General features: G+C 40.0%; 1 protein-coding gene across 6 annotated transcripts in view; it reads left to right on the forward strand.

Annotated features, from left to right (window-relative positions):
• The first annotated feature begins 240 nt into the window (after positions 1 to 240).
• Positions 241 to 19,600, forward strand: part of LOC124718859 (guanine nucleotide-binding protein G(q) subunit alpha) — a 79,138-nt gene continuing 59,778 nt past the window's right edge. Inside the window, exons 1-4 of one of the 6 annotated variants that reach the window (XM_047244493.1) lie at positions 241 to 363; positions 766 to 985; positions 10,990 to 11,174; positions 19,078 to 19,232. In XM_047244493.1, the coding sequence (XP_047100449.1) occupies positions 868 to 985; positions 10,990 to 11,174; positions 19,078 to 19,232 (458 nt within the window). In that variant the 5' untranslated portion in view covers positions 241 to 363; positions 766 to 867. Of the gene's footprint in view, positions 390 to 410; positions 986 to 10,989; positions 11,175 to 19,077; positions 19,233 to 19,600 lie in introns of those variants that run through there. The other 5 variants (XM_047244494.1, XM_047244492.1, XM_047244491.1 and 2 more) reach the window with 5 other exon arrangements.

The raw sequence follows: 19,600 nt of genomic DNA on the forward strand, positions 1-19,600 counted from the left end.
CAGTCGCCGGCCAGGAGTAAGCCAGCTGAGAAGCTATACTGTCTAGTGTCTACTATCTTGAAATCATTGCGATTATTTCTTCCGATCATAATAAACGCATGTCTACGTAATTTCTCCTATGCACTTATGTACAACAAAACAGAGCCTTACATCATCTTCAACGCAATATAATTTCCCATTCACAAACTTAGTACAATCAAATCTCGTCACATATTTGTTTTTAGGAACTGCATCATGGGACGAAACATCATCAGGACGCCATTTTGGAAGGCTGTAGTGGTCGTTTATTAAGAAAGAACGTATTACTCTGTGCATTAAAGAAAGCCGGATACACTTATAACTGTCCAATGGATAATATTTTGCGTGAGTTTACTTTGCAGCTGCTACAGGTATAGTCTTTGTAGTGCTAGAAATGGTCGATAATCGGCGTACCCTTGGCTCGCTGCTCAGAAAACCCTGCCTTCCCCCCAGTGCACTTCAGCGTTAGTTCAGTATTTTAATCTTGTTAATATACACGTGCGCGCAAGGCTGACTAGGTTTTCAAATCGCATTACTGTAACAAGATTTGTCGTAAGCGCCGTGTCCCAGTCTGGGGGTATAAAGCGTCTCGTTTGTTTTTGCGAGCGGGGAAAGGAAGGGTTTTAGTAGGCTGCCTGTAGTATTGCGTCGTCTGTACCACACCCAACAGGCAGAAAACATCGAGTGTGTACTGTGCGCTAATGTGTTTATGCGGAAAGATTTGGTGGTTATTATTAATGTTCATAGGAGTGCTACGTTTGTGAGAAGCCAAGTGAGGGTTTGTAAAACGGCTCGGAAAACGGCTCGAAACAGATAATATTGGCTGAGCCAACCCTCCGAAGCTAAAACATGGCGTGCTGCCTTTCAGAAGAGGCGAAGGAGCAGAAGCGAATAAATCAAGAAATCGAAAGGCAGCTTCGGAGGGATAAACGTGATGCGAGACGGGAGCTGAAACTTTTACTTCTAGGTAAGTACTCCGACGAACTGATGGTGTATTTGTGATGTCATCATTGTATTTTGTTTTGACAGTTTGACAGTTTTAGGATCATGAAAACTGATTTTAGTGTTCCAAGACTTTTTCTTTTTCCAAATTTTTTAGAAAACTAATTTACAGTTAGAACACTCAGAACCAGCAATATTTTCCTCTTGCCTTTACATGATTTTTTTTAATGTAAATCTGGTCAGACAAAACTTTAGAAATATACCAGGCTAGATAAATCTGCACTATCCTACTGCTTCACTGAAATACTTCTGTGGTTCTAAATAGTCTGCTACCATTTTAAAGTGATTTACTAAAGATGGTATGGAGATTTCATTGCCGTGTGTTGTGAAACCTTATTCTTACCAATTTGGCTGATCTATCAAGATTGTTAGTCGTCGTTGATTAGTGTACAAAACTATACCTATAAACAGCAGTTAGGGGCTTGAATGTTTTCATTTAATAAATTGTTACTGGTTAAAATGGCAAAATATTAATCTAGGTTGTCGTAGAGCCGTTATAGCTAAATATTTTCGTCATAGAACGAAGTAATCGGCAGTAATTTTTGTATAAGAATCGAAACTGATTTCGTATCTTGTTCGCGATTCACAGAAATACGTCGAAGATTTTCCACTGCTGTTAGAATTCATTACACTCTTAAAATTCCTAAGCATTGATGCATCTGACTGAAGCAATGGAAATGGATTGAACAGTTGATCTAACTTTCTCAAACGTACATTTGTATGCCAAATGTTTACCTAATTGTATTAGTACATGAAAGCAGACACTGTTCTTTCTGTTGTAGACCTCTAATGTGCTTAATGTGTTTTGCAGTAATCTGCAACAGCTACATTTATCTACAATATGCATATGCCATATGTATCTTTTTCTGTATAACTGTTTGTAAGACGAATTCGTTATTTAACATGGAAATTCATTTAGTTCAGGGGCTAAATTTTCGTTTTCATCTGTCATTTCATTTAAATAATTTCATCAGTGATGATAGAAATAACAAATTTTAACTCTTTGTACGAAACTGTAAATATTTTAATTTTTCAAGCTCAGCTCTAAGATGATGGTATTCTGTATGTTTAATATTCACTTACTTCTTGCCTTTAATCACCTCAAAATTGATAGGAAGTTAACCATAGATATTTGTTTCTTGACTAAGAAGTTGTCTCCACACAATTTATTTTGTGAACTTTATTAAGAGACGTACCACCTGAAGAATTTTCTATTCTTCTGTGTGCCTTGCTTTGTAATTTTTTGTTTTTACTAAGCTTTGTTGTGTTTAGAGACCTAATACCAATGTGTATTCTTTGTGGATATGTTTGCATCACGGAGGAGTGACAGAAAAAACAGTGTAGTGCTTATTTTCTGCAGTGTATTTGTTAATATCCTAGACAATCGGCTAAACAGAATTTGTACCACAAATACACTAGGACTCGTGTAAAACAATAATTTTTTGCACATTGGAGTATGTTTCAGACAGTGCAGTTTCATAGTTCCATCATAATTACATTATCATTGCAATGTTTTGTGTCTGTATATGCAACATCAGCCTGTTTGAACCACAAAAGGGATTTAATATGTTAAGTGAACAAGGATTCCACTTGGTGTCCCATTAATAATTTAGAACATATCCTGGATTTACCTTGGTAGTTAAACATGTATAGCCTGAAGTCAGCTTTAACTGGTCCATCTCAACCCAATAGGCTACCTTCCTGAATTCTGATTTCCGCCAAACCTCTGGCAGTATAAAATGCCTACCCCTACAACCTCTACTAGCCCAAATCCTCAGCTATTCCTTTCCTTATTCCATTGCTCCCATTCTTTCTTTTCCTGTATTATCCAATCCCTTTTGTCCAGACATTTCTCTCCCTCCCTCCCTCATGCTTATACTCACTCTCCCCTCCCTCACCTACACTCACTCACATTCCCCTCCCTCGCACCTACACACTCTGTTCCTCCCTCCCTCACACCTACACACTCTATTCCTCCCTCCCTCCCATTCACTCACTCACTCACCCCTCCTCCACCCACTTTCCCTTCCTCCTTCCTACTCTCCCTCCCTCACACCTACACTCTCCCTCCCTCACACCTACACTCTCCCCTCCCTCACACCTACACTCTCCCTCCCTCACACCTACACTCTCCCTCCCTCACACCTACACTCTCCCTCCCTCACACCTACACTCTCCCTCCCTCACACCTACACTCTCCCTCCCTCACACCTACACTCTCCCTCCCTCACACCTACACTCTCCCTCCCTCACACCTACACTCATCCCTCCCTCACACCTACACTCTGCCCTCCCTCACACCTACACTCTGCCTCCCTCGACACCCCCTCTTCCTTCCTTCCTTCCCTCACACCCCCCTCTTCCTTCCTTCCTTCCCTCACAGCCCCCTCTTCCTAGCTTCCCTCCCTCCCTCACTCCCTCTTCTTCCTTCCTTCCTTCCTTCCTTCCTTCCTTCGCTCCCTCACACCCTCTTCTTCCTTCCTTCCTTCCTTCCTTCCTTCCTTCGCTCCCTCACACCCTCCTCTTCCTTCCTTCCTTCCTTCCCCCCACACCCTCCCCTTCCTTCCCTCCCCCCCACACCCACTCTCTTCCTTCCTTCCTTCCCTCCCCCCCCACACCCTTCCTTCCTTCCTTCCCTCCCCCCCCCACACCCTTCCTTCCTTCCTTCCTTCGCTCCCTCCCCCCCCCCACACCCTCCCCTTCCTTCCTTCCTTCCTTCCTTCGCTCCCTCCCCCCACACACCCCCCTCTTCCTTCCTACCCCCCACACCCCTCCCCTTCCTTCCTTCCTTCCTTCCTTCCTTCGCTCCCTCCCTCACACCCCCTCTTCTTCCTTCCTTCCCTCCCTCACACCAAGTCTCCCTATCTTCCTCTCTTCCTCCCATCTACACCTGCCGTCCCATGCTCCATTATATCTACTCCCTCCCTCCCTACCACCTACTATCTCCTCTCACACTACCCCCCCCCACCCCAATCTCCCCTCCCCTCTCTCTCTCTCTCTCTCTCTCCTCCTCTCTCCTCTCTCTCTCTCTCTCTCCCTCTCTCCCTCTCTCCCTCTCTCCCTCTCCCCCCTCCCTCCACCCTCCCTCCCTCACTCCCCCTATCCCCACCCCATCTCTCCCCCTATCCCCACCCGTGCTGAGAGGGATTCCAGACATCTGGTGGCCAGAGGTATATTTTCCTCCTATCTCACTTTCTCCGGCCAAAACCCTTTACTCCCTGAGGAAGAAATGTGGAAATTACATAATCTGCAAATAGTATTATTTTACTTTCAGGGGCTTCTTACTGGTAGTAGTAAGAATTTTAGGCTACTACCTGAAGGAAGCACTGACCAACAAGTTTGATTTCTGGGAAATACATTGGCTCAGTATACTTATTACGCACAACAGCTTAATGCCTTTAATTTATTTCTGTTGGCTAATTCTGAGAGAGACTGGAAGTAGCAGAAAATGTGGTATTCTAGAGTTATATTTCAGATATAGTTTTTAGTACCAGTGTTACGGATTTGACCTCAAATGAGGGCAGGCAGTGTGTGTGTGTGTGTGTGTGTGTGTGTGTGTGTGTGTGGTGTGGGTGAAACATAAAATTCTAGGCTTTATCACCACCGTACGAAACCTGTTACCATATTTGATGATGAATGGGCTGATAAATATACTTTATGTGGCAGAGAATTGATTCAGTTGCTCCAGTCCTAGCTGGTACTGAGTCAGGAGCAGAATGCTACTCTGTGGTCGGACAGGGGGACTTTGGGAAGTGGTGAGTGACTGGAGAGATAGACATAGAACTTTCATCAACATCTGACAAACAATTATATTCTCCATAACAAGCTTTATAGTTACTATTGTGACATCTTATTGGATGGCTTCACCAACTTGTAACTACCAACCAAACCAAGTCCTCGAGCTGTGTTACAGATCTGTCTGCAAAACACAACCTATATTTGTAAAAATAATACAGAAATAAAGTAAATATCATCAAGGCTCTGTTCTGTCTGTCTTTACACACCTCATCGTCATCTTAAGACTTAACGCTGACATCCACTTTTGTTAGATTCAACCCTCCTGATTTGACATTGTGTGTCTCGCCATATACTGATCTGACACTAAGCACTTTCACGCCACGCCGTGTCATTCTCTCTCTCTCTCTCTCTCTCTCTCTCTCTCTCTCTCTCTCTCTCTCTCTCTCACACACACACACACACACACACACACACACACACACACACACACTCTCTCTCTGCCTACCATCGATAGTCTTATGTTAAATGATTAATGCAGTAAGACATGTATTATACTTAGAAACAGTATACATGTCGTGAAGTACCATAACTTAAGTCGCACAAATTACTAAGACAATAGGGTCATTCCATATCAAATCACCCCAATAAAAAATAAATTTTACACCCACCTCCTTAGATTTTCATGAAATTTGGCTCAAATGGTTCTAATACCATCCTGACAACACCTGCATTTTTTTTTTTCTGTGTCGCTTATAGTTTTTTTATACATTTTTAAAGTTTTTATGTTTTGCATTTTCCGAATCTTCGGAATGGTAAATTTAATTTGTATTCAAAACTTTAAAATTGCTTATCTTAAAAACTCTTTTAAATAACATCATGAATTTTTGCAGCAAGTTTGTTTATTATACGTATTTGAAGATAAAAATGATACTATTAAAATATGTTAATATATAGGCTACTTGATAAAACAAAAATAATGATGGGTTTTTACATGTTTATTAACTATAGTAGATTACATTAGAATTATGTACAAAAGATAGTGTGCTTACGACACTTGTGTATAACCCAACTGATTGCTTGAAACATTGAATTTTTTAAGTAATTTAGTCTTTTTAATAAACATTAATGCTGATTCAAACTGTTTTTCCACTTCATCCAAGAGCTTTCAGTTCTTTTGATACAGTCTTTTTGAAGTAATACATTCTTCTAGTGCCGCTTGATTGAGGTGCGTCTACTACACAGACTATGTGCTCCAAAGGCACTATGCAAGAATCTTCTCTTTCAGGCCAATAAAAATGATGCAGCTGGTCCTGAAGGATTAGGAAATAGAATTTCTGCATCTTCTTCATCATTGAATATTGTTTTTACCAGTCCAGAGTACCAGTTACCATCATAATTTGCAGCCACATAGCTATTTATGGATGATTCAACACGAACCCAATCAGAAGAAGAATGGAAAGAAAAAGGCTAAGGAGGGTTTTACACTATCTGTAGTCCTTCCAATTTCAAGGTTGTTAGTTGGAAGTGGTTTGAAGTTGTGAAAACTTCTTGTTCCAGGAATGGTTCGGGTTGCTGAAAAACGTTTTTCTAGTTTTAACCGTAGCAAATCAGCTTCTTTTTTGTCAATAAAGTGAAAATTAATGTTTTCAATCTTTTTTTCACAAAACTTGTACACATTGATTGCTGTCATTATTTGTTCTTCATCTGAAAGCTGTAGACCGGCTTTCCTTAAAATTCTTTTAATAGTTCCTCCTAGGCCATCACAAATTGACTTCCCATGACTTGTTGCAAAAAAAGAGTGTTGGGCCTTCAAATTAAAGTCTCTCAAGTGTTCAGTCAAATTTTTAAAACTGTTTCTATTTTTGTACTGCCCAGCACAACCATCTGTAAAGTAGTGAACTGAGTCAATGTCAGTATGATGTAATGACAGCCACTTTGTAATTTGTTTTTGTACAAAGTTAACAAAACCAGTGTCATGTTCTTGGTCATCACTAATAAAACAGTGATTGGAAACAAAACATTGTTTTCCTCATTTCTTAGAAAAACTCCAACTGGGTGTAGAGTACAACCACCTCTATTCCAGTGGTAACTTTGGATCTCATTTTGTATAACAAAGGAATAATTTTCACTGAAATCCATCACAATAATTGCTGTTTTGGGTGGTGGGTCTTCTTTCAATCTTTTAAAGGCTGCTGATTGGGATTTTGCTATAAACGAGTGCGGGGTGAGCTTTTCCAGTAACCTAACCAATAAAGAAATGTAGTCTTCAACACTGATAGACTGTTTGATCATTTCTGCCCTGTCTGTGTTAACTCACTGACTGATTACAATTTCTTCTTCTAAATCATAATCTTCACTTAGTTTTTCAGTTAAGTACTCAGTTAGTGCAGTATTTGCAGGACAGCTGTCGCAATGATGTAGCATGCAGATTTGGTTTTCCGTGTTGCACACAAGCATTGTAATTAGGTCTTTATAAGATTCTTCAATTTTCACCGCATCCAGTAATAGTTTAACATTCTGGTCGATACTGCATACACATACAGTGTGTGTGCCTGCAGCACCAGCAAAGATACACCATTTAGGTCTCAAGAAACAAAATTTTGAAAATCCTACTTCTACCTCGGGATTCTCCCATTTGAAAGAATAATAGAGTTCTCTCAAGTTACACAAAATGAGTCTCTTTTTTGCATGTACACATTTTTTTGAACACTTACTTTGTCTTTTGTTCCAGGTAGCACTCTGGAACTTTCATTCTTTTCATAAAAATGTTACAAGTCTTACTGTATTTTCAGAAAGAGTTTTACCTTTTTTTTGGACCAGGAGTTTCCAAAATACCCTTTTCAGATTTTAGCTTTCTAGCTTGTCACACCATGTACTCACTTACATTAAATTCTTTCATCACTTTATTTTGACTCCAAGAATCTGGAGCCAAGGTCAGAATCTGGATTTTTCTACACCTCCCAACAGATGAAATCTTCTCTTTCATAAGAGAAATCATTACATCAAAATCCTTTGCTTTCTCAACCACACTTGTATCTTCTTCGTCATCATCAGAACTTGGTGCATCATATTTTAATGCTTTTGAAACCGCCTTTTTTGCAGTCTTTTCAATACTGCTAACCTTCCTTTTAAAATAAGACCCTGTACTTTGTTCTGACAAGCCATGAAGCTTTATCGGTGTTAAACCTAAATTATCAAGAGCGATGTTTGTTTGTACGAGGGATTCATTTCTGGATTCCAATGATTCTAATTCAACCATGACTTCATCATCTGTTTCACTGTCATTGACTTCAACTCTCTAATTTTTCCTCACAAGTTACGGCATGTTGACCAAAGCTTTTGTCCCGGTTTTATGCTAATATTTTTTGTCAGTAGTTGTTTAGAAAGATCCAAGACTACACTTCTCAACGAGTTTTTGATGGGCTCTTTGTGTTTTTTTAGTGGGTCTACACATGTTGTTTGATACTTTTCAAAAACATTTAAAAAGTAGTAGCTGTGGAGTGAACATATATTCTTTAATTCACACAGATTAATTCCAGATCGTAAGTGGATCAAATCTTTTTCTTCCTCACTCAATTCAGATACCGGTTGTAACTTTTTTGAAGGTGTGTAGGTTGTTTGGAAACAGATTTTTTAAATAACCCTATGCTACAGGTTTGAATATCTGACATACTGACTTCACTTGTGGTCTGATTACTGTTCTGGTTACTTTTATAGGATATTGGAAAAGAATCTCTGTAAACTAAGTAACAGTACTTACTGAAAGTTCGAATAAACTTAATAACATACTATCCAAGCGCTATTTAACACTGTAATAATTTTTAACTTCAAAACACAGGAGTAACAAAACAAAATCGAAGCGTACATTGTTACTCCAAGAAGACAAAAACTTATTTTCGGTGTCTAAGTCACTTGGTACTTTTTATTTTTAAAATATAATTAATATTATTTTAAAAATTAGATAACTATTAAACAGATTGAAAAGCCAACATAATTTTTCTTTTATCTAATAGCCTATACAATTAAGAGTATTTTAAAACAAATTTGAGCTTTCTATCAGGTCTGAGACTCTAGGTATTGCAGTTTTTGTAAAACTAAACATCTGTTAGCTTTTTTTTTTTTTTTTTTTTTTTTAAAAAACACTTGTAAATTTTTTTCATTTGGAAGATTTTAATATATCTTTATGGTAATTTTTTTTAACATTTAGATATAATACACAAACTTATTCCAAAATTTCATACTGATATCTTGAGTATTCTTTAATATACAATTTTTTTTTTTTGTTGTGACGACACGTTTAAGTTAAGATTTCCGACTGCTGAAACAATGCCAAATCTAAAAACTTTAAAAGTTTATAAAAAAAACTATAAGAGATAGAGCAAAAAAATTTTACAAGTGCTTTCAGGATGATAAAAGAAGTAATTGTACCAAGTTTCATCAAAATCTGACATGGTTGGTGTCAAGGCGTGGGTGACTTGACATGGAATGACCAAATACTAATCCGGTATATGAAAATGAGAGCACTTAGCGGCTTCCAACAAACTTTACACATAATTTTGAACCATTGTGAAACTTTATCACACTGAAACCCATAGCAAAACGATGAAAGGAAACAAGTTTATTGCTTACTAAATTTTCACTGTATATCCGGTAAAACTTCAGCATCAGGCATGACATTTTATTCCTTCTTTATTACTATCTCTATTTGCAACACATTCTGCAGACATTATCCGTATACCATTGAATGTGCCTGCAAAATTATATCATTGTACGACATATAGATCAGCAGATATGTCCTAAACATGAAAGAGGGAGGACCTAGATTTTTCTTAAAAGTTGAGCACAAATTACCTGGACTAGTCGTGCAATGTCTGATTTGAGAGCTCCTATCAGATGGCAACAAACTTCAAACAATATTTCAGTCCTTTTCTAAACCTTTCCTTGCCTACATGTTTAATGTCAAATATATAGTATATTAATTCATTTGTAAAATATGAAACATTTGAAGCAGTTTTTTAAAGGGGAGTTAGATTGATTGAAGAGTTGGGGGGTGTTAGTGGTGGTTTCATATTCTGGTACTGTACAGGTTTCAATATAAAGTCGTACTTGAATGTATCAGTATTTTGCTTGTGCTACGTGTGTAGGTAATATGTTGTCGTGATTTGTGAAATTTAAATTTTATGTGATGATTGGTTAGGAGTTACACAGAAACCATTGTAATTGCCAATAAAATATGTCCGCTTATTTAATCTTTAGGTAATGAAATCTCCCATTTCTGTGGAAAGTGGCAGTTAATGCCGCTCTGTCCCTATTTTTTGTATATGCTTGACTTTTCAAGTGGGGGCCAATGTGGATTAATGCAGAAACAGATGCAAAACTTTAAACAGCCAAGACCTCTATTGTAAAGTATTTATTGTGGTGACTCATTCCTGCAAACTATGTTGCTATCATCAGATCTCCTGCAGTACGTTTAGTCAAGATTCAATGAAGTGTACTGCAGAGATTTGACTATGGCAACATAGTTTGCTGAAACTGGTCATCACAATAAATGCTGAACAGTAGTGGCCTTGGCCGTTTGAAGTTGTACCTCTGTTTCTGCCCTTTTTTTTGCCCCTTACATGTAATGTCAAAAGAGCTGTATATCGTAAATATATTATTGCATCTCATCTTGAGTTCAGGATTATGTGCAGTAATAGCCCCCAAGTGACATCGGTTCTAGATGTATCTTACTTAGCAGCCTAAGTCAATAATATAGTGTGCGGAGAAGTTAAAATCGGTGCCAGGCAAACTGTAAACTTCTATGTAATCTGCTCACTGACCTGCATATAATAAGTTTTTTTTTTTCTTCCTGTCCTCAGATTCTCTTTCGTCATTGCAGTTAGTTGTTCATTATTGGGTATTTATCTCTGCTGTAGGCTAAAGCACCTGACTTGTTATTTCACCATAGAAGAATTTTGCATACACTGTGTGTGTGTGTGTGTGTGTGTGTGTGTGTGTGTGTGTGTGTGTCAGGAGGTTGCCAGATTTTATGCTGAGATAATGTACCATCATTGTAAAATAATTGACTAACTCGAAACTGTAGGAAGATATTGCAGTTATGATCGAAGGCTCATCCATATCCAAGCTAAATTAAACTTTTTGTTAGCAGTAATTCTGAATCATGAGTGTGCTTTTTTATATTGCTTGAATTATGTTTGTGCAGTGAATAAAATGTTGACTCACATGCCACAGGTACTGGTGAGTCGGGGAAGTCGACATTCATCAAGCAGATGCGTATCATCCACGGCTCGGGGTACTCTGATGAAGATAAACGAGGTTTCATCAAATTGGTTTACCAGAACATATTCATGGCCATGCAAAGTATGATTAGGGCCATGGAGTTACTAAAGATACAGTATGCGCAGTCATCAAATATAGTAAGTAGCCATTGCTCTGTATTAAAGACTTAGTATGAGATTAGTAATATACAATTAATTTTTATTATAATTGGTTATGATAGACATACAGTAAGTATACTATGAAGAAGCCAGTAGGTGTATACTGTTCTACTGATACTTGTTCCACTTCAGTAATTGCAGGTGGAAATTCTTTGCTTGTTTGCATATTTCACCTATATGATCAAATCATTAAAGACCTCATTAGAAAGATGAACCTTTAAAACTGACATGTGAAAATAAAAGTAAACAATATCCCAGTGTGTTCTGTACATAAGAGAATGTCACTTGGAAGCTGAATAACATTTTGCATTACTACTTGCCATTGTAAAGATTTAAATATGCTTTTATTTTGCTTTCATTATGGAACAGTTTTGCTTGTGAAGCCATTTTCAATTGTCTGAAGTTCACATTGAGTGTTACTTATGAGCCTGAATCAACTATAAACAGGATTTTTGTTCCTGAGCATCAACCATTGTTTGGATTAGACTTGCATTTCTAGTATTGTTGGGTGGGGCCCATTAGCAATGGGGATAGCCTGCTGTTACATACTTCTAACAGCTTCATTGGCAATGCCCACGATGTCGGACCAGTAGGTGCACCTCTTCACTTCACAACACACAAATATAAAATTTAGTGCTTGTGAAGGAGTGACAGAAATTTTCCAGAGATTGACAGCACATGTCGGTGATCAAACGTTGTCAAGTATGCACGTGTTTGCCTGGCGTAAATAATTCAAGGAAGGACATGAATGTGTGGAAAATCAGAAACACGATTGCCATCGGACCAGCATTACAGATGAAAATCTCTGAGTAGTTTGAGACATTCTTGTAGACGCTCGACAGGCAAGATTATCAGATATTGCAGAACAGGTTGGAATAAGTTTGGGAGGTGTCACACAATCATCACAAATGCCCTACAGTTGTGTAAAAGGAGGTTGCAGATGCGTCTCTCACCTTTTGACCAAAACTCAGAAGTTGGGACATTTGGAGGTACGTCAGAGACTTGCAGCAAAGTTTGCAAAAGAAGGTTACGGATTTTTTAGTAGGATTGTCAACTGCGATGAAATGTTGGTTCCATTACACCCCTGAATCCATACCTTCCAAGAAGTAGTGGCAGAGGAAAGGGGAGAGAGCCCCAGTGAAAGCAGAGACCCGACTATCAGCTGGCGGGACTCATCTTGATTACTCTCTTTAAAGCATAGACCTATCATTCTGTGATTTCCATTTGTTTGGATTTCGTAAGGAGTACTGCAGCAAGGCAAGGGTGTCGAGGAAGGCAGCAGGTGCATGGGATAAGAGTGTGACATGAGCACTGATAACATGGAGGAATCTGTTGGGAGAGGATGACAGAACACAGACTGAGTGGGAGTGGGTGCAGGTGCAGGATGAATGAAGTCAGGCTCCTGGGTTGGGCTGGAAGTGGTTGTGGGACAGCGAGCTAATGGAGACTAGAGGTCGGGAATATTATGGAAACAAAGAACATGTTGCAAGTCAATCCGGATAGCACATTTTGTGAAGCAGCCATTTAGAGCCTGTTATGCTCAGCAGTGTGCTCCACCACTGGGTGGTCAGCTATGCTTTCGACCACAGTTCGGCAGTGGTCAATCTTTTGTGCAGACACCTAGCTGGTAGTCATACTCGTGTAAATTACTGGGCAGAAACTGCGGTTGAGTTGGTATTACACGTCTGGTTTCACATGTGGCCCTGCCTCTGATGGGCAGGGAATTATGGTAAATTCATCCTGGTGCTCTTCGAACCTGACATGTACACTGTGACCTGCGTGACATGTTGCATTGTCCTGCTGGTAGATGCTGTTGTGCCAAGAAGAAACACTCGCATAGGGGTGGACGAAGTCCTTAAGGCTAAATGTGTACTTGGGTTGATCAATCGTCTCTTCCAGAATGACAAGATCACTTAGGGAATGCCACGAAAACATTTCCCAGACTATAATACTTCCTCCTCCAGCACAGACACTTCTGTGCCAATGACCGTCTGTCTGATGGAGCATAAAATGTGCTTCACGTGTAAAGGCCACCTGTCGCCATTTGGAGGACATCCAGCTGCAGTATTGGCGTCAAATTCCAGCCTTCATCGTCGGTGAACAGCTGTCGGTGTGGCTGCATGAATCAGACGCGTGCTGCAGAGGCTCTTACGCAGCAGCGTTAGCTGAACGGTTGTTAAGGAGACACTGTTGGTAGCTCCTCGTTTCATCTGGCTACTTGTCGTTCGACCCTGTCATCTGTGGCCCATGGTCCACTACAGTCGTGTCATACGCCACAAGTGTTTGAAACAGTCGATATCCTCCAGCAACAATTGAAATGTTAAATTTGATGGTTGCTTCAATGTTCTTCTGCACAAATTAAGAAAAATGAGTTAATTTCAATTTTCACTGATTACAGTTAACTCATCACTACTGGCAAAAGTCTTCTTTCATCAGTCGCACTCATGTACGAATGTTAATAAACAGTGGAATATGTACTTTCAATTTACGACAGTGCACTTAAGTTATTCTGGTGTTTTTTATTGTACTTGCGTGTTCACGAATGTACTCCAAAACACCTAATAGACAGAAGTTCATCAGGGATTTGTATAGAACTCAGTGTCAGGTCTTTTTCAAAGAACTCCCCAAAGAACTTTAAAAGCACGTCAAGACAGATTTCCTTCATCTAAGCATGCGCTGTTGTGTTCCCCAATCCAATGCACTGTTTTCACTTTTGGCACGTTCCTCTAGGTTGGAAGGAAGAGTCACTTTTGGCAAATGTAATTGGGCTGCCCACAAAGGAGTCTGTTGTTCATTTCCTCTGAAGTGTGTAAATTGCTCTGGGGATCATACTGTCTCGAGTAGGAACTGAAGTGTCTTCCTTGAAGAAAGAAAGATACACGTGGTTAAAATAAAGAAGCACATCCTGTGTGATGAGGCCAAAAAGATGTGTAAGGGCCTGCCAGCCACAAAGTTCACTCCCTTCATTGCTTCTGTTCTTAAACAGCCTGTTCAGAAGGCCAATGCTGCTACAGAAATAGAGGTTGCTAGTGTAGGCATTAGAATATGCATTTGTCAGTGCACTGGTGGCCCTGCTGCTGCTGCAGTTACTTCCTCCCAGAACAACAGAAAAAGGCCGTGGTTGTTGACACTGTGGATCTCACTGCTCCTCCAGAGGTTCATTGTAGTCCACCATCCAACAGTGCTACTACCACGTTCGTGGTTGTGCCTCTGAAGCCTACCCAGGGCAAAAAAAATCAAAGACAAAGGCAAAGAATCAGCCACTGATAAGAGGCGGGAAGTAAATCGTCGATGATGTCGATATTTTTCTCCCTGGTGCCTCTTGTGATTCGCCCTCAGGGCCGATGGACCTCTATGTTGGCCTAGGGCACTCCTTTCGTACCAAGTCTGAGCCTCCACCCACTATGGGCTCTTGTCCCTGACAGAGAGAGAGGGTGAAAGGGCAACCCCTGTGATAAGTGGCCCCCATACTGCAATGGCACATTAATAGGTTCAGTGGGTTCAGGACAGGTGTGGAGGAACTGAAACTCCTAGCACAGAAACACCCTCTGTGCAGGCAGTGCATTTTAAAGCATCTGATGCCCCTGTATTGTTGGCTATACCCTGCACCACAATGGTGGATTTACTGGGGAAAGGGTCAAGGGAGGGATTGCTGAGTTTGCCAGAAACACACACCACTCCTCTGCCCTCTCCTTGATTACTGACATACAAACTGTAGCTGTTGCAGTTTGTGTGGCTCAGAGGATCACTGTCTGCTCACTGTACTTACCTGCAATAGACACTGAGGCTTTGACAGTCCTTACTGAACAGCTCACCCACCCAGTTCTCCAACTCGATGATTTCGGTGCCCGTAATGTATTATGGAGCTTGAACTATACTTTCCTCAGGGGTCGAGTCATTGCGAACATCGTGATAGATCAGGTGTTGTGGATCCTCAATGCTGCTAGACTCACTCATTTCCCAGGTGTTACTGGGTCATCCTCAGCCATCGATCTGTATTTCTGCTCTCCAGCCCTTGCAAACTCGGGCTGTGGGAAGCAACTGATGACCTTCATTCCAGTGACCACTTCCCACTCTGGATTGACTTAATGGATGAAGCATTACTGAACAGAAGCCACCAATATCAGTGGACAGCAGGGCTAACTGGATGCTGCTTAGCCAGCAGGCTGTGTTTGAACAGCACGACCGTGTCTTGGAGTGTATGGATCAATCACAAGAGTGATCCATCGTGCCATTCGCATATCCATTTCAAAGTCCTCAGGTCACCTTATGAGGCAACGAGTGCTGCTTAGCAATCTGGGTAAAGTGTGTGGCTCTTCGGCAATTTAAATACCGCCCAAAAGCAGTCAACCTTGCACCCTTTTAGAGTTGTGAGAACCAAGGCTATACTCATAATTAAGGGTAGTAAGAAAAGGTTGAGTTCTGTAACAAGTTTCAGCTAGTAATAGCGAATATCCTGTTCAAGAATCACAAGAAGAGTGGTATACTTGGAAAAAGCCAGAAGATGCAGAAAGATTTCAGTTAGATTACATCATGGTCAGACAGAGATTCCAAAATCAGATACTGGATTGTAAGGCATACCCAGGAGCAGACATACTCAATCACAATATAGTAGTGATGAAGAGTAGGCTGAAGTTTAAGACATTAGTCAGGAAGAATCAATACGCAAAGAAGTGGGATACACAAGTACTGAGGAATGACGAGATACGCTTAAGTTCTCTAAGGCTATAGGTACAGCAATAAGGAATAGCTCAGTTGGCAGTACAGTTGAAGAGGAATGGACATGTCTAAAAAGGTTCATCACAGAAGTTGGGAAGGAAAACATAGGTACAAAGAAGGTAACTGCGAAGAAACCATGGGTAAAAGAGGAAATACTTCAGTTGATTGATGAAAGGAGGAAGTGCAAACATGCTCTGGGAAACGCAGGAACACAGAAATACAAATCACTGAGGAATGAAATAAATAGGAAGTGCAGGGAAGCAAAAATGAAATGGCTGTAGGAAAAATGTGAAGACATCGAAAAAGAAATGATTGTCGGAAGGAAAGACTCGGCATACAGGAAAGTCAAAACAACCTTTGGTGACATTAAAAGCCAGGGTGGTAACATCGAGTGCAACGGAAATTCCACTGTTAAATGCAAAGGTGAGAGCAGATAGGTGGAAAGAATACATTGAAAGCTTCTATGAGGGGGAAGATTCGTCTAATATGGTAGAAGAAGAAACAGGAGTCAATTTAGAAGAGGTGGGGATCCAATATTAGAATCAGAATTTAAGTGTTTTGGCGGACTTAAGGTCATATAAAGGCAGAAGGGCTAGATAACATTCCATCAGAATTTCTAAGATCATTGGGGATGTGGCAACGAAATGACTATTCACATTGGTGTGTAGAATATATGAGTCTAGCGACACACCATCTGACTTTCGGAAAAGCATCACCCATACAATTACGAAGACGGCAAGAGCTGACAAGTGCGAGAATTACCGTAAATCAGCTTAACAGCTCATGCATCCAAGTTGCTTACAAGAACAATATACAGAAGAATGGAAAAGAAAATTGAGGATGCACTAGGTGACGATCAGTTTGGCTTTAGGAAAAGTAAAGGCACCAGAGAGGCAATTCTGACATGGTGGTTAATAATGGAAGCAAGGCTAAAGAAAAATCAAGACACTTACATAGGCTTTGTCGACCTGTAAAAAAGTTCGACGTTACAAATGGTGCAAGATGTTCAAAAATTCTGAAAAAAGTAGGGGTACGCTATAGGGAGAGATGGGTCATGTATAATGACCAAGAGGGAATAATAAGAGTGGACGATCAAGAACGAAGTGCTCGTATTAAGAAGGGTGTAAGACAAGGCTGTAGCCTTTCGCCCCTACTCTTCAATCTGTACATCGAGGAAGCAATGATGGAAATAAAAGACAGGTTCAGGAGTGGAATTAAAATACAAGGTGAAAGGATATCAATGATACGATTCGCTGATGACATTGCTATCCTGAGTGAAAGTGAAGAAGAATTAAATGATCTGCTGAACGGAATGAACAGTCTAATGAGTACACAGTGTGGTTTGAGAGTAAATCGGAGAAAGACGAAGATAATGAGATGTAGTAGAAATGAGAACAGCGAGAAACTTAACATCAGGATTGATGGTCACGAAGTCAATGAAGTTAAGGAATTCTGCTACCTAGGGAGTAAAATAACCAATGACGGACGGAGCAAGGAGGACATCAAAAGCAGACTCGCTATGGCAAAAAAGGCATTTCTGGCCAAGAGAAGTCTACTAATATCAAATACCGGCCTTAATTTGAAGAAGAAATTTCTGAGGATGTACGTCTGGAGTACAGCATTGTATGGTAGTGAAACATGGACTGTGGGAAAACCGGAACAGAAGAGAATCTAAGCATTTGAGATGTGGTGCTATAGATGAATGTTGAAAATTAGGTGGACTGATAAGGTAAGGAATGAGGAGGTTCTACGCAGAATCGGAGAGGAAAGGAATATGTGGAAAACACTGATAAGGAGAAGGGACAGGATGATAGGACATCTGCTAAGACGTGAGGGAATGACTTCCATGGTACTAGAGGGAGCTGTAGAGGGCAAAAACTGTAGAGGAAGACAGAGATTGGAATACGTCAATCAAATAATTGAGGACGTATGTTGCAAGTGCTACTCTGAGATGAAGAGGTTGTCACAGGAGAGGAATTCGTGGCGGGCCGCATCAAACCAGTCAGAAGACTGGTGACAAAATAAAAGCCAAGCATTCCTGGACTCCAGCAACTGGGCCCATCAACTGTTCAACTTGTTCTATGGAAGTATGGGAAGCCATTGGGAGGATTTCCAGTAAACATAGTTATTTCCTAATAGCACCAGTACTGACGTCATGAGGTGTTCAAAAAATGCCTGGTGGCATCGCTCAGGTGATGGCAGAGCATTTTGGAACACTACTGCCAAAGCCAGCTAGAATTTGACATTGCAGCGCTTCTGTGTGACTGTTATGAAGGGCAAATATATATAAGGTGGAAGTATGCAGTCTGGGTCCATAACCTGTTAGCATAGTTCTTTACAGATGTTACCTGATTGGAACGAACACATTTGTTGCTCACACTTTAACAAGATAAAACTGTAACAATGAACTCTTGCATAAGACATTACCTTAGCAACATACAAGATTGTTTAACAAGTGAGTCTTAGTTTATAATTTCTTTCAAAAACGTTCTCGACAGTGCTGAACCACAGTCATATAGTAATTTTTTTTTTAAGAGTACATGGCATTCGACTGTTTATTACTCTATTTTTCTTCTGTACAATCTGGATTTTGGCTTTTACACCATGATCAAGTACAATTTTATTAGACCATTAACATGATTTTGCTGTGTACTGTGCAGGACGACAAACACACATTTCGACACATTCAACATAAGTGCTTAACATACATGTAAGTCTTGTAGGAAAGCAGCTGCTGCACATTGTTGCACAAGCACATCATATCTGTTGAAGTCAGCCCAAAGCATGTAAACACAAGACTAACTTATGCCTTTAAGATGTAACTGTTCCACTAAGTTTATACCAGTGTTAAGTAGATGTGTTGAACTGTGTATTTGCCATCCTGCACAGTACACAGCAAAATTGATTGTGTAAGATAATTGTATTCGAAAATGGTATGAGGGCCGAAATCTAGATTGTACACAAGAAAAATACAGAAATATACAGTCAAACGGTGGTGTATTCTTTCAAGATAAAGATCAAGATGATGAAGATAGTAATAGCATTCCGTGACCTTGGACATTTGCTCCTCAATTTGGTCCTACGAAACTAGACGTGTAAATAAATAAATAATAATAACAACTTCTTTCTGTATTTATAAAGCGATATTTTTCTTTTTCTGTAGGAAAAAGCAGAACTCATTCGAAGTGTGGACTTTGAAACAGTAACAACGTTTGAAAGTCCATATGTTGAGGCCATCAAGGATCTGTGGGCAGATGCAGGAATTCAGGAATGTTACGACAGGCGTCGCGAGTACCAGCTCACAGACTCTGCCAAGTAGTAAGTATGGACTTTGTTGGAGTAAAAAAAAAAGATGTTAAAAACAGAAAAGATAAAACAATCCCGTTTATAATAGGATGTTTTTATTTTGTGGTAATGATTTCTTCTGAGATAATGATTGAAATGCAGATTGTTAAAACACCCACATATAAAGGGTTGGGGGGAGGGGCAGGGGAGAGGAGGGTGTGGAATAGTGTGACTGTTTGGAGGGAATAACAATAACAGTTGAATTTCAACATGCTCTGCCCAGTAATAGTAATAAATTATCACCTCCTGTGTTGTTGCGTAAAATATTGTCACTGTGTATTGCTTATGCAAAAATGCATATAACACAGAGCTCTTCTTTTTATTTTTTAAAATTAAACATT

This window comes from Schistocerca piceifrons, chromosome 10 (assembly GCF_021461385.2).
Source record: "Schistocerca piceifrons isolate TAMUIC-IGC-003096 chromosome 10, iqSchPice1.1, whole genome shotgun sequence".
In the NCBI taxonomy this organism is placed as follows: Eukaryota; Metazoa; Arthropoda; class Insecta; order Orthoptera; family Acrididae; genus Schistocerca; species Schistocerca piceifrons.